General features: G+C 42.7%; 1 protein-coding gene across 4 annotated transcripts in view; it reads right to left on the reverse strand.

Annotated features, from left to right (window-relative positions):
- adamts9 (ADAM metallopeptidase with thrombospondin type 1 motif, 9) overlaps positions 1-14,375 on the reverse strand; it is a 255,565-nt gene extending 241,190 nt beyond the window's left edge. For all 4 annotated transcript variants that reach the window (XM_060835670.1, XM_060835669.1, XM_060835668.1 and 1 more), the window contains exons 1-2: positions 14,073-14,375; positions 13,552-13,907 (exon numbers count right to left, since the gene is read on the reverse strand). In XM_060835670.1, coding sequence (XP_060691653.1) covers positions 13,552-13,907; positions 14,073-14,154 — 438 coding nt within the window. In that variant the 5' untranslated portion in view covers positions 14,155-14,375. The remainder of the gene's footprint in view (positions 1-13,551; positions 13,908-14,072) is intronic.
- Positions 14,376-16,466: the final 2,091 nt, after the last annotated feature.

The following is a 16,466-nucleotide window of genomic DNA, read 5'->3' on the forward strand; positions in this document are numbered from 1 at the left end:
CAGGACCTCAAGGTCCTCGGCTGAGTGGGAGGTGGAGTTGAAATGGTGGGCCACAGGGTGGTGTGGTTGATTGGTGCGGGTGTCCCACAGATGTTCCCTAAAGCGCTCTGCTAGGAGGCGCCCAATCTCCCCAATGTACAGGAGACCGCATCGGGAGCATCGGATGCAATAAATGTTATTGGTGGATGCACAGATAAAACTTTGATGGATGTGGAAGGCTCCTTTAGGGCCTTTGATGGAGGTGAGGGAGGAGGTGTGGGCGCAAGTTTTGCAATTCCTGCGGTGGCAAGGGAAGGTGCCAGGATGGGACGGTGGGTTTTTGGGGTGTGTGGACCTGACCAGGTAGTCACGAAGGGAACAGTCTTTGTGGAAGGCGGAAAGGGGTGGGGAGAGAAATATATCCCTGGTGGTGGGGTCTGTTTAGAGGTGGCGGAAATGTTGGCGGATGATTCGGTTTATGCGAAGGTTGGTAGGGTAGAAGGTGAACACTAGTGGGGTTCTGTCCTTGTTATGGTTGGAGGGGTGGGGTCTGAGGACAGACGTGCGGGATGTGAACGAGATGCGTTGGAGGGCATCTTTAACCACGTGGGAAGGGAAATTGCGGTCTCTAAAGAAGGAGGCCATCTGGTGTGTTCTGTGGTGGAACTGGTCCTCCTGGGAGCAGACACGGCAGAGGCGGAGGAATTGGGAATACGGGATGGCATTTTTGCAGGAGGTAGGGTGGGAAAAGGTGTAATCCAGGTAGCTGTGGGAGTCGATGGGTTTGTAAAAAATGTCGGTCTTCAGTGAGGGCAAGGTCTGGAGGGATGGTGAAAACTCGGCAGGGCTGGGAGCTAGGGCCTGGTATAGTGTGTAGCTGGGAGTGGGGGTGGAGCCTGTAACTGGAGTAGGTGTGGTGTTGGGGGGAATCTAGTCTATTGTATTTGCTGTTAACAGTGTGGTCTCCTCTACACTTTACAGAATACCTACATGCTGTATGCAAAAGTGACCCCTAGCTTGACTACCACTTCAACACAGCATCTTGAACGCTGGCCAATACCTCTCTCTCAGACTTGTTGCAGTGCTCCAGCGAAGACAGGCAGGAGGCTGGAAGAGCACAGCAAGCCAGGCAGCTTCAGGAGGTAAAGAAAACAACACTTTAGGTGTAATCCTTCTTCAGGACAGGGAGTAGAGGGAGCTGCAGATAAAGGAGGTGGTGGGGACAGGGTGGTGAAGTGGGGATAGGTGCAGACAGGTAGAGGGTACGACCTGTTTGACCAATGGGAGGAATGAATCTGGTAGGTGGCTGGGAGGGGCTGGGAAGGGAGTCGGAGAATGGGAAGGGAGGTTATTTGAAATTAGAGAACTCAAATATTGAGTCCTCTAGGTTGCAGGCTACCCAAGCGGAAGATGAGGTGTTGTTCCTCCAATTTGCTGTTTGGTGGTAATGGAGGAGGCCAAGGATGGTCATGTTGGAAAAGGACTGGGAGCGGAATTAAAATGGGCAGTGACTGGGAGGTCTAGTTGGCCCCTGCGGGCCTGGCTGAGATGCTCAGCGAATTGTTCCCTAAGTTTACGTTTGGTCTCCCGGATGTGGAGAAGACCACATCGGGAGCATTTGATGCAGCTCAGCATAAACTAGAAAAATAGATTCTCATTTTCCACTTGGGGACCGAGCAGCCTTCGGGACTCATTATTGAGTTTAAATAATTTTCGGGCCTGAGCATCTTCTCCCATGTCCTTACCCTAAATCCCACAACCAGGCCTTGTCATCATATGGGCTGCTACCACAAGCAACACATTGTCAGCTACTAATGGTCCCCATTAGCAGCTGTTAATTCTCCCAGGTTGACCTTCACCCAAAATATTGTCTGCCCAAGTACTGTTTTTTTTCTTTCTGGGCTCCTTCTCCACGTATTGTTTGCTCCCCTCTTAACCCCGGCCACATCTACAGCGTATATACCATCCTTCTCCTAGCCAGAATTAGTTCTGAAAAGGTTTCAATGAACGCAGAACTTTAACTGTGATTTGTCTCCACAAATGCTGCCAGACCTACTGAGCTTTTCCAGCAATTTCTGACTCTGTCCAATCCTCTTTTCCAAGTGCTCTGTTGTTAAATCTTTTAAAATTGATGCGAGCATTTTTCCTACGACTGATGTCAAGCTGGCCTGTTTATAATTCCTGTTTTCTCTCTACCTCCTTCTATTTTCCACACTTTCTGCGCAACATTCTCTGCAGTGAGTCTGTCCATTTCATTAGTTCAATGTCTTCCTGACGCCTGCTACTATCCTTTTCACTGTTTATGACACTTTCATGCTTTGTATCATTTATAGATCTTGAAATGATGCCCATGCTGAGGTCATTTGCATATAACAAAATAGCAGAGCTCATTTACCAAATGTCATGGAACAACACTATATCATTCAGACTGTCAAAACAACTATCCATTGTCACAGTCTGCTTTTTATCTCTGAACCAATTTGGTATCCATGTTGCATTGTCCTTCGATTGTTAATGAGTAAATGATGGGGTTGTTTTTACAAATTATTTTTCAAAATCTATATTCACAAATACACTACTTTCATTAACCCTCTCTGTTACATTGAAGAACGTAAGTTAATCAAAAATGATTCATCCTTAACAGATTCGAGCTAGTTTTCATTTATTAAACCAAGCTTTGTCATGGATTATTGTTTCTATCAAGTTTTTGCCACCTGATTGGTTCTAGTAGCTACACATTTCCTTTTTGAAAAAGGGATGTAACATTTGCAATTCTCCAAACCCCTGGTACCAATGGAGTTAATACCCAGCGCCTCTATGATTCCCACCCTTTCTTTCCTCAGTAACCTAGAATGCAGCCCAGTCAGGAGGAGTAAATTTCTAATGAGTACTGACAACATTTAAAGTACTTTATCTTTTCAACTTTTATTGTTAGCATCACTGTTGCCACTTCCTTTACTGCTATACCCACCTCTCCACTGGCGGCAGAGGTTAAGTGCTCATTTACCTTGGCCATGCTCTGTTACCCCTACATGATCTCCTTTTAGGTCACTATCAGAGCCTGTGACTATCCATTTACATGTTTATAAAAGACTTTCATGCTCCTTTCATGTTAGTCACTAATTTACTGCCTCGTTGTCCTTTACATTTGTTGTCTGAGATCTCCTCTATGTTGTCCAGGTACACATTATTAACATGATGGCATGAAGACTTTTTTCTACAAAGTTGCTCGTCCAGCTAAAGATGGGAAATAAGGCACTGCTAAAGGTTCCTAAGGCCATGTCACAGTGTAGTTTTTGGAGTTGGTTAACCATCTTCACCCTATGAACAGACTTTCAGGACTATCCACACATTATCGTGGCAAAAGTGTCAATCATTAGGAGTGTAGGCTGGAAGTATGTTGCTTGGAACGATTATCATGCCAGTCAGCACCCATGGCTTTGCCATTTTCAACGTCAGCCCAACAACCGATAACTCAAATACTTGGAGGGATCTTCAAGTATTTTTAGATAAATTGTGAACTAATCCGTATCGGCTCTGCATGAGATTTTGAAAGTACTCTTTAATGGAGTTTAAAAGCAGTTTTGCTGCATGTGGAGAAGACCTTGATTGTGACTGCAAAGGTCCTGAATAGAGAACCTGTTCCCACACATGGGTGCAATAGCTGCAATTCCTCTTAGGCAGTGCCATAAGGAGGAGGTGCAGACACAGCAGAAAGTATGATGAGTCAAATGCAGAGGGAGGAAGAAGCTCCCAATAGAGGGAATTATCCACCTGGCTAGATTTTTCAAGACCATTTCTCTTGCCTCCTTGTAAGCTAGGAACATTGTGTGTGGCTTTATTTTAGAGGTGATTGTATAATTTTGTTTTCCTATAACTAGAACTGAGGATGAGCCATGGCTATAAAGGTGACTGTGGCCCTGAATTTGTTTGTTCCAATTCTTTTTTTTGAAGAAGGGCTTATGCCCGAAACGTCGATTCTCCTGCTCCTTGGATGCTGTCTGACCTGCTGCACTTTTCCAGCAACACATTTTTCAGCTCTGATCTCCAGCATCTGCAGTCCTCACTTTCTCCCTATTCCAATTCTTTCCAGGCTGGAGCAGGCTATATATCTGATATCTTCCACTCTGTAATTTATTATTGAAAAGAGGTGGCAGATTCTATTTGTGTCGGGAGAGGAGAGTTCATAATATTTTTCCTGAAACCAGAGAAAGCATGCACATTTCTCTGTTGTGACAGTAGACTCCCTATGGTAATGGATGCCATCAAATTGTCACAACATTTTACAGAAGGTGCTTGAAATGCTGAGATATGCTACAAACATGAAACTTTCAACTCACAATGCGCCGTTGGTGTGCGGTGTTCACAGCACATGGTGAGGAATGCCCGCTGGCCTAGCAGTTTTCATGATTCTTTTATTCTGCAGCAATCTGCTGCTTCATCAATCTTATCAACCACAGTTCGTGATTCCCCACTGCTACTCATGTGCATGCACTCAGCTTGCACATGAAAGTCATGCTGCCATGCAAAATATCATAATGTAGGTCTTTGCAGTACTGAAGCAATAATTTTGATTGCTGAGGCATGTATTTCAATTTATAGTAGGCTGCTGTATCCTAAAGAACCTGACCATCATGAGCGCACAACCCATACCACCAAGGATTTGATGAACAACTTAAGAGGTAAAGGAGCTGGAGGAAGAAGCGAGGATAGACACAGCACTGGGTACATTCCATCTGGGATATCCAATCCAACCTAAGCTCCTTAAGCACGGCCCTAAATTCCCATTGCACAACAGGTCCAAACCTTAATTCTATCATAAATGGTCACAGTTGATCATTGATGATCATTGTCCTCAGTCATAATGTTGATATAAAACAAACGCTTCAAATCCACTTAATCCAGCAAACCATTTAAATTCCAAACAAACTTCAACACATCAACCTTGTTCATTTCCAGGTGCTCATCCTACAGGTTTCTTTTCCTGGCTGAGTACACTGGTGGCTACACCATGGCTAGTTGAAAGCTGTGGATTTTCACTGAGGAAGACAAATGGCCCCACAGAGTGGTCTCCAACACAACTGAACTTCAAATGACGGGCTTTTGACTGCACCACCTCGGCATGGGCAGAAATCTCGGTTAGCTGGCAGGCAGGCAACTGCACGATCACTGGCGGAGTGGTGGTGCTGATAGGAGAAAAAATTCCAAAATTCTGTCGTCTGAGGGTGGACACAAGTTTGTCCACCGAGCCATCAGCACTGCCCGAAGATGGTTTTTCAGCAATCTCAATAATCTACTGGAGTGTAGATTGCTGGACTACTGTGATCACCATGAAAACACATTTAAACACTGCCATGTACAACCATAACAGCATTAGTCTGAAATTGTAAGACAAAAGGTTGAGATTTTGCTATTTCAGTCCAAGCACAATGTTCAGCACCATGAATTACTCCTCAAGTACTGAAGCAGTCCACATCGAAATGCAACATGATTTTGACACTGAGCTGAAAAGTAGCAAATAACTTTTGAGCCACATATATGCCAGACAATACCCATCTCCAGTAAGTCACAATCTATTCACTGCCACTTGATATTCAATGGTGCTATTATCACTGAATCCTCCACTATTAAACATCCTGGGGGTTATCATTGGGCAGAAACTGAACTGTACTAACCAGAAAATACAGTGGCTGAAGAACATGTCAGAGGCAAGGAATCCTGCAATAAGTAATTCATCCCCCAACTCCCCAAAGCCATTCCACCACCTGCAATGCACAAGTCAGGAGTACAATAGAATAATCTCACTTACCTGGATGGATGCAGCTCCAACAACACAAACAAGTTTAACACCATCCAGGACAAAGCAGCCCACATAACTGGTACCACATCCATAAACATTCACTCCCTCCACCACCAATGGTCAGTAGCAGTAATGTGTACTCTCTACAAGATGCTCTGCAGAAATTCACCAAGGAGCCTTAGACAGCACATTTCAAATATATAACCATTACTGTCTTGGACAGCAGATACATGGGAACATAACCAATTACAAATTCCTCTCCAAGCTACTCTCCATCCTGACTTGGAACTATAATAACTGTTTCTTCAGTGTCACTGGGTCAAAATCCTGGAATCCACTCCCTAATGGCATGTAAGTCTACCCACAGTGAATGGACTACAATAAAGGCAGCCCACCATCATCTTTTCAAGGACAACTGGAACAATCAATAAATACTGGCTCAGCCAGTGATGCCTTATTTAATAAAAGAAAACAAACAGGCATAGTGTTGGGTGGAAAACAAAAAATGTTTGCACCACCTGCAGTTTGTAAATCTTGTAGAACTTTGGGATGAGTGGAATTGGAAAGCAAGCAGATAGATTAGTCAGGGATATACCATCATCCTGTCAGGTTTCAGCCCTGCCATGGCCCATTGCTGCACCTATGTTTACCAACACTGTCTCCACCATGGTGCTGCTGCTTCCAGTAATGGGCCATCTTTGCTGCAAGAGAAACAAAAATGTTTCTGAATGTAGCTTAGTGAATTTGAGCGATGTGTTTGCCACAGTGTGAAGAAAATATGAGGTGCCACTACTGCAAGCCTCACAGTGCAACTGTATGGAGGTGGTGAGGTAATGAATGTTGGACATGAGTCAATCATTGTCTATGATGTTCAGCTATAGTTGAGTGTATGCGGTATGGTGAATGCAGCTGTGAGTGAGGCAAGTGATTTGTTAAGATATGGTTTCCAAAGATACATTCACTGACCATGATCATTAATGTGAGGCCATTTCACTTTTTGTAGTACTGCACCAACAGGCGCTAGTCCACTGGCATTGACCACAATGGTATCTGTTCTTTTGTTTCCAGATACAGCTGTCTGGATGGACTCCTGAGGGAAGATCCTATTCTTTTGACTACTCTCTGTAACAAGGTCTCCGTTGTTGCAAAGGCTGTGCCATTTCCACTCCTCCTTCAGCTCAAAGATTTTTCTGAAGCTGGTACCAGCAGTTGTTCCAACCAAAATGCACTTAGCCTTCACAAGTTGAGGTGCACAACTACTCCATAAACCATATTTGGTGCTAGACTGCATACCATGATCCTTCAGATAAGAAGGCAGCATGATATCTGTATGCTGCCTAGGTCACTAGGAATAGCTACAGTTTAACTGTAGCACTCAGTTACTGAACTAATCCAACTTTTCCAACAGGCTTTGTGGACAAGATGGAAAAGCAATGCAATTGAGCTGTAAGAACATGTCTGAAGGAAAGATATGATTTGAAATATTTGGAGGCCAGGGAGATGCTGATTGAGCAATTAAACAAGAAGAATGTGGTCCTCTTGGACATGAATGATGAACACTACCTTGGCAAATTGGTGAAAAGACATATTGAAAGATAGCATAACGCATGCGATAACACCATCAGATGTTTTATCAGGACTGGAATGCAATGTGAAAAGAAGTTGAATTATCTCACCCAGAGTACTAAAGTAAAACTCCTCTCATTGTTCAAATATTTGTCAGAGGCTTTCCAAACACCCTACCTTTGCTGAGTATTCACAATCCTTTCTTGCTACAATGGTTATTCAGAAGCCTAAGGGAACAGACCTGCTTTAATTTAATCACTGTCAAGATGACATCTCTCTTTCAGCTTGTATTGTTGTTTCTTCCTCTCATCATGGACATTATGGAAAGCAGGTCTGTTATAATTGAAAATCATATTCGTTGAAAATACAAAGTTTCAAAATTTATGTCCACATCATTAGAAGACATCTTGGCAGTCATTATCAGAAACTGTACGCCTCTCAGTCTTCCTCAGCAAACTGTGCCAACACCTTTCCTACTTCAATTGCAGGTACTAGACATCAATTGTGTAACCAAAATTATGAAGGCTCATTCATTTGGAGTAAAAATCATTCAGCAATGCCTTATATAAAGCATTTAATGTAGTAAAATATCGCAAGGCACTTAGAAAAAGTGGTTTCAATAAAAAGTCACAGAAGCAAAAGTCAGATAGATAACAAAAAGCTTAATTAGAAATGTTTTAAGGAACATCATAAAGAAAACAATGAAGTTCAGTGAGAAACTTTCAGAGCTTATGTCCAGGGCAGCTTGAAGGCTCATCTGCTAATGGTGACGCTATTCAATTTCTCCAATGATATGTGGAGAAATATCTTCACCCAGAGAGTTAATTGTCCTGAGTTGGATTATCAGCCTCATATTGAATGGTTGAGTAGGCTTGAAGGGCTGAATGGCCTACCTCCTGGTTCTATTTTCATTGTTTTGAATTTGAGAATGTATAAGAGACCCGAATTAGAAAAGAACAAGTGTCTGAAGCTGCATGGGTTGCCACAGACTACAAAGATCAGGAGGGACAAAGCCATGGGTGGGATTTGAAACTTAAGATTTTAAAACTGAGACATTTTCATATCAGGAGCAGTGAAGGTCAGTAAACACAGAAGTAACAGGTGAACCAGATTTGGAGTGGTTTAAGAAATGAACAGCATTTCAAGTGAGTACGTGTGGAGTGTAAGAAATGTGACAAGCTGGGAGAGCATTAGAGCAATCTAGCCCAAAGATAACAAAGGCATAGAGGGGAATTTCAGGTAAATATGGAGTAGAGGAATGAGATGGACATATAGTGATATTGATATGTGGTTGCAGACTTACTTCGGGCTCAACATAACATTTGGCTGGAAATGCTGGTCATGGAATAATGTTTGCCAACAGGACCAAATTTTTTTTAAGGCAATTTCTGCTCAACTGAAATTGAATGTTGGCCAAACCGTGCAACAAATCAGAGGCTCTGATGGATTCCAAAGAGCTGGTGGTGAGATAAAGCTTAAAATCATAAGCATACATGTGGAATCTGGCTGTGATTTTTGGTGACAACACTAAGAAGTAGCATATAGATTGCAAATAGAGGGAATAGATCCATGACAGATTCCAGAGATAACAGTGTGAATGTGGGTCACCCAACTATTGCAGGTAAGAATGGAATCAATCTACAGCAGCTGGATAGCAATATTTTGGTGCTGAGGAGGTTAGTGTAGTCAATTATATTGAGTACCTGTTTCAACACAGTGGCTAGGATAAAAACCTGATTGGATATTCTGCAGTTACATGTTAGATTAAGATAGACATGACTTGGAATGCACAGAAAGTCAAAGATAAGTGGAGACTTGTGAAGTGATAATGCATTCAAGGAATTTCAATAGGTTATGGAGTATGGAGTTAGGATGGTAAATTCAAAGGACCAATAGACAAGTTTTTTTTCTGTTTACCTTATTGCTTTAATAAGGTAAACTAATTTAAAAATCTCATATATAAAAAATAAATCTCATTAATTGCCATATTTTATCCTTGAATCTAAATAATGAATTCCAATTACATTTACAAAGCTCCTCAAGAAATAATGAAGACTTACTTATTTCAGTTGATGGGAATTGAAAAGAAGTTTGTGTGAAATTGCCTCAGAAGATGAATGAAATATTATTGAAATCACTTTTGCAAATTAATTGTTTACGTCTTTCTTGACAAAATTGGTTTTTAGCCAGTGTATGGAGTAAATATGTCCCCTTTCTCATAGCAGTGATAACAGCTCAGTTACCTCTGTTTTGGGTATGGGTAAGAAAGCAGACAAAGGTAATAAGTTGTGGCCTAAACCGGCAGTTGAAATAGAAGTAGACAAGTATTGAAAGGATAAGTGTTCAATATATCAGTATTGCTTACTCAAAGAAAGTTACACAGAGAAATTTGTAGACATTTCACAAAAACTGCAACAATTCATAGCAGTACCAGCAAATGGCACTCAAGCACAAGTGGCCATAAGATTATCTTCACTTTGAATTAATTGACACAGGAAGTATATCTACTGCCATTGTCACTGAATCACATGCCCATATGGTGTGTTATGCCTGGGAACAAAGGCATCAAAGCAGTGTCAGCAGCGGAGCCAGCCACTTCTGGTTAACGTTGGCCTGGAATGAGGACTCCTGATTATCAGTGAGACAATGGTGGAACTCCTGGTTGTGATAGGCCTGGAGTGGGGACTCCTGATTATCAGTGAGACAATGGTGCCAACTCCTGGTTGTGATAGGCCTGGAGTGGGGACTTCTGATTATTGGTGAAGCAATGGTGACAACTCCTGGTTGTGGGTAGGCCTGGAGTGGGGGACTCCTGATTATCAGACAGACAATGGCGGCAACTCTTGGGTTGAGGTAGGCATGGAGTGGGAATGACATCTGAAGAGTGACAACTCCGACACTGGTGGGTCCAGCATGAGTGGCGGAGGGGTAATGGTGCAGTTGGTCAGCTGGCTCAGTGTTCAGGACTCATGGGGGAAGTAGCAAAATGATTATGGACTCTATTTCAGCTATATCTTCTTATTCTTAAACTACTTAAAATGCAATAGTTGAAGCTTTCACTGTATTTTACTATGGTGTTCATTGTAGAGTACAAGTGGCCAAAAATAATGATTCATTCATTCATAGACCAACTTAGCAAAAATATTGGATGAGGTGTTTTGTCGGGAAAGACTTAAACAAATATCCACTAAGACATAGCTCAGAATATCAATGTAACCTTTAGTCTTCATACCACAGAAGCTTTCCAGACATCCAGATAGATCACTACAGAAGTCATGAACTCGCAGATGATTGGCAGAGCAGCAAATTTGTTGAAAATAAAAAGTGGCTTCCCACTATGCAATGCACTGTTGACAGAACTGAAATTCAGAGCTGTCAACATGAAAATGGTGTATGATATATACCGCTCCTCAATGTATGCCATTGGGTGCAAATATACAGGTTATTAGAGAAGGGAGAAATTATTCCTTCCAAATGTAGATTACAAGGCTGATTATATCATTGCAAAATTCTTATTCTGAGTAAATATCTGAAGAAATACTTCAGATTTTTAGTTGCTTCTGATGGAAGATATTGTTTGGCAATATAACCTTAAAGAGGTGCAAAATCTAAATAGCAGCATGTTAAATATAATGCACATTGGGCACCATCATCGAGAGATCAAACTGCAGAGGTGAAGACAGAAATTTCTGGAAAAGCTCAGCAGGTGTGGCTGTGTCTGTGGCCAGAAATCAGAGTTAATGTTTCGGGACCAGTCGCCCTTCTTCAGAACGCATGATAGCTAGGAAAATGACGTTTTATTTTTATACAGAAGGTCGTGGTTCTGAAGTGACTGGACCCAAAACGTTAACGGTGGTGTCTCTCGACAATGCTGCCAGACCTGCTGAGATTTTCCAGCAATTTCTGCTTTTTGTTTCCGGTAGGGTTGACCGTCAGAATCTTTTTTTTTCCCAGAGTTAAAATGTCTAATACGAAGGGATATGCATTTAAGATGAGAGGGGGAAAGTTCCAAGGAGATGCGAGGAGCGAGTTTTTACACAAAACGATGGTCGGAGTCTGGTTCACACCATCAGGAGTGGCTGCAGAGTAGATATGATAAGGGCATTTAAGGGACTTTTAGATCAACACATGAATATGCAAGGAATAGAGGCATAGCTCAAGCACAGACAGAAGGGATTAGTTTAATCTGGCATCATATTCAGCACAACATCGTGGGCCGAATGGTTTGCTCCTGTGCTGTACAGTTCTATGTCCCAGTTCCTTTGGGTTTTTTTTGCAGAGATGCCCATGAGAAACGCACTACCTCCCAGTCTCCCACATCTCTCCAGGCACATTAGTTGCAGTGACATAACTGCTCATTACTTTTCCAGCTTCACGTCGAAGAACCGAGGTTAGTTTGCACCACTCTTGGACAAGATTTTTCTGCATAATTGAAGGTCAGCAGCCGAACTCTGTCGGATAAGAGTGAAAGTGTGATGAGACCATTCTAAATAAAAGGTTGTGGTGCCAAGTGACCACACCACGATCCTGGCGGGAAACTCAGGAGCGCTCAGAGTAAGTTTGGCGGAGTTGCATTATAGGTTGGTATAAACACCGGATTTTAGCTCCTCGCCCTCCAGGCTATCAGGGCTGGTTGCTGAGAGCGCACCACAGTTTAAAGGTGCAGCTCAATACTGGTACCTCTCAAAACAAAAACACGACATAAACATTTGCGTTTTTAAAACAGAAAAACCGCGCTTACAGAAGCTTCTCTCCACCCCCTCCCCCTCCCAATGCATACTTCTGCTCAATTTAAAAATGTGAATAAATTTACAAGCACTTCGTGGCTTTAAGAAAGTCTCGCCCCTCGTTAGGAAAGTCAGCTCCGCCCACAGCGGAGCAAAACAAACAGTCACGCTGTTTCAATGTTTAATCCCTCTTTCAGGTAAACTGAGGCCGGATCTTTGCATTAGAGACGTGAAAACTGAGATTGTTCGATGACTAGTTAAGAGCTTCTCGCTGTTTCTCACACTGGAGATTGAGAATGATAAGTGTCTGCCCTCTGCGTCACCTAAAAACCATTTGCGGGAAAGAGCTTTTCCAAATAGTGAGCACAAGGTAAGCGAATGGTGGTTTCTGGAGATCTACAAGTAAATTACCTCATGACAGAGAAACTATCCTTCACTGTTTTGGAGACGTTACAACAAGCAGCTGCATTCTGCTGCATATTAACAACAAAGGACTGGAGGAACTCAGCAGATCTGGCAGCATTTGTAGACACCCACACACACAGACTCTTCAGAACTGAAAGGGGCTGAAAATGGTTTTTGTCCTAATGCTGTTGACAAAAAAAAGGGGAGAGTGGGCAATGAAGCTGAAACAACTTGGACGGAAATCCCGTCGGAGAGAAGAATGGAGCGACCATTCGGCTGCGTTTACACCAGTGGCTTTGAAGTTTCACAGCGTGTAATGAAGGTGGAGTACAGCGAGGGGAGAGCTCACTGCGTCTCCTGTCAGAGGTGAGTAATGGCTGTGCGGAATTCGTGGACAAACCGAAACCCAAAGCTGCAGGAATGAGTCGGTGTGTTTCGGCAGCTTGCTGCTTTTAAGGGGCCGAGTTAAACCGCGCGCGGGGCTGAGACTGGGAACAGCTCGGTCAGGTTAGGGAACTTGGATGGCTGACGCCACTCTCACGCTGCTGCTTTGAGGAAGGGCTAGAGGGCTGCGTTACTCTGTGCGTAAGAGAGGCGTCTGTCAACTGGAGTTATTAACATCTTTGACGTCGACCCCCAGTCAAACTTGTTCCCAGGATCTCCAGAGGCCGTGTACACCGTGCGAACTGAGCAGGCTGCACTTACCCTGACTCCGTCCCACTAGTCCGGCCTTATTTAGCGATGGTCATCAGGAAGGTGTTTTTTTTTGGGGGGGGGGGAGTGAATGACGACTTACGCAAACTGTTCAAAGAGGACGTTGTGTTTCCCAGTGTGGTCTTGGTGGTTTAGCACGTTCTGGCTCCTATTATCTTCACATATTATCCCCAGGGACAATCAATTCTGATAACGTTGGAACTACATCAACAATAGTGATGTTGCCAACATTTCAGGCTTGAAAATATTATATGCAACTTTTTTTTCCCCAAGACGACAATTATTATTACCGAACAACCAATTATACTTTGAAAACTCCAAACTTAAATTCAGTCTCGCGAGGGTTAAAATGTTACTTACCAGTCCTGTACAGAGACTGATCACAGCTGTGTGCTCCGGTTTAGCATTGACCTGTCCTGTGTAGTAGCAGTGCTTCGTGTCAGTGTCCTCTTCGTGAAACTCTGTGAAATTAGCTTGTATTCCAAGGTGTGTAACGGTGAATATCGGTGCAATAAATCCCGAATCGGCAGTTAAATTGAGGTGAAAGAATTGCCCAAATGCATTAATTCTGTAGTGGGTTGTGAAGGCCCAGTGGTCGGTGTCAATGCTTCGCTTTTTCCTCCTAAAATGCATCGTGTCTGGGAAAGCGTCCCCAAACTCAGTCACTCGAGTGGGTGTCACGATTTCATAAACCTTCAGCTGCTCTCGCAGTTTAACTGAAACAAGATAAAATCCTGATTTAACACATGGGGCATTACTACAAATTAAGGTCTAAATGTGTATCACACTGACGATTACTATGCTAAATCATGTTCCTTTTATTTTAAAAATCGATAGTTTTGCAACAGTAATGCACAGTAGACAATATAATCAAGTATTACCTTGTCTTTGGTACATTTGTGGTGTTCCTTCTATACTGGAGACGAAAAGTAACATTACCCCTACCCAAAACACAAGTTGCATGATTACCGACTGTGTACAGAAAGCCCTCACCACAAGACAACCACTGTAACTTAGCACTCGAACCTTTCATTCAATTTATCCTCGATTGAACAGTGCTGTGAGAGTTGGTGCTTGGCGTACGTAGCATCCGATATCGTTGGCGTAATATTGGGTAAGAGAACATAATGTAAGAGGAGGTACAGGGGAAAGTCAGTGCTGGCTAAGTTTTTACATTACTGCCTGTGCCTGTGAACTCGAGGATTTGATCTTTTTAGGTGGGGAGGGGGGGATGTTGGGGGCGGTGACGGCTCGGCGGACTCAGAGTTTCAACCCTGCTAATCTGTTGAGCCATTGACGTCTCGCAGAGACCTCCCCCCACTCCCTTATCGAGGCCAATGGTATGTCAGCCTGGGTCTGTCGGCGAATACTAATCAAACGCTGTGCTTTTTTTTCTCTCTTTTACGAACCTTCCTTCTTCAGTCGAAAGTACAGAAATATGCACGAATCCTCTGCAACTCTGAAGCAGTGAAACAACTTCAGCTCCAGACACTTCACTGTAACTCGAAAGACGAAGTGAAATATTTAAAGTGATCGTTTCTGTCCTTTTTCTCTGAACTCAGCATTGTCATTATCTCCCACTGTCATACAAGATTGTTTGTTTTAGATCAAGACATTTTTGTATCAGTTTTAGGATCTTCTTTCATAGCAGAAGACATTTCACATGTAAAGATGTGGAAGTCGTTAGAGAACTTTCTTCCCCGTGTTAGTTCTGAGGATTACATTGCACATGGTTTTACAATCTTAAGACATACATAAAGAACCATGCTTCAAAGAGTATGAAAAGAAAACTAGACCCAGAAATGTTTACTTGTTCGTTATCTCTTAACTTTCTATGAATAGGGCTTCCATTGCAGGAAATGCTCATACGTTGCGCGAATGAACGTTTGGACATGAGGGCACCTATAATTTACTAGTTCCCAGCCCAATAATCATTTCCTCTGGACCCCTGGGATCTCCAGTGCATTGCCTCTTAAACCGCAGCCGACAGGATACGACCTTGATACGATTAGAGTGGGTGGCAGTCACAGGAACTTTGTTCATTGTCTTCGAGTATAGATCGAGCCTGCTATCTATTTTATCGATGGATCTAAAGGGGATTTTCGATTGTCATCTTACTGTTTTTTTTCCCACTGTTGGATAGACTTGTTTAGGTTCAAGTTAGCATGAGTTTAAGTTGCATGTTACAAAATTCAATGCATGAATTTGAGGTCCATATAATGAAGTGTTGTTACCGACAGAACAAGTCAGATGTTTCAGCATATCATCCAAAACTGAAATACCAGCTGCAGTTTAAATGACTGATTCCCTCACAAATAAGGCACCCTCTTGATATTTGTGATCTCCAATGTAAAGCGTTTTTAACAATTACAAAATTGGACAGAGAGAAGTGAATGGCATGCAGCTTATTAACAGACCACACAATGAAAAATATTGCAAATTCAAAAGGGCAACTTTGTGTTCACATAAGGACAGTTATAAATTTCATAAGTGAAAAAGAAACTTTTTTATTCATTCATGGAATGCTGGCATCACTGGCTGGGTAAGAATTTACTGACCATCCCGTTTGCCCTTGAGAAGGTTATGGGTGGACTGCCATCTTGAAGCGTTGCAGTCCCTGTGCTGTAGGTGGTCACACAATGTCATTCAGTGAAGTAATGGTAATATATTTTCGAATCAGGCTGCTGAGTAGCTTAGAGGGGAACTTGTAGGTGGTGATGTTCCCAAGTATCTGCTCAGCTTTTCTTTCTAGGTGGTAGGGGTCTTAGGTTCGGAAGCCACTGAACCTTAGTGAATTTCTAAAGTGTTTCTTGTAGGTGGTACCTACTGCTATGACTGCATTGGTTTGGAAAGAGTGAATGTTTGTGGATGTGCTGCCAATGAAGTGAATTGGTTGGTCCTGGATGGGGTCAAGATACTTGATGGTGTGACTGCACTGATCCAGGAAAGTGAGAAATATTCCATCATACTGCTGACTTGTGCTTTGGAGATGGTGGACAGGCTTTGAGGGGTCAGGAGTGGGTTACTTGCTATAGGATTCCTAACCTCTAACATGTTTTTGTAGCCACTGCATGTATTTGACTAGTCCAGTTTCTGTTCAATGATATACTCCAATATGGTAGTGGCAGCAATGCCATTGAATGTCAAGGGGTGATGGTTAGATTCTGCCTTGTTGGAAATGGTCATTGCCTGGAACTTATATGGTGTGGATGTTATTTGTTACTTTTCAGCCCAAGCCTTGATATTGTCCAGGTCTTTGCTGCATTTCAACATAC

Source organism: Hemiscyllium ocellatum, chromosome 14 (assembly GCF_020745735.1).
Source record: "Hemiscyllium ocellatum isolate sHemOce1 chromosome 14, sHemOce1.pat.X.cur, whole genome shotgun sequence".
In the NCBI taxonomy this organism is placed as follows: Eukaryota; Metazoa; Chordata; class Chondrichthyes; order Orectolobiformes; family Hemiscylliidae; genus Hemiscyllium; species Hemiscyllium ocellatum.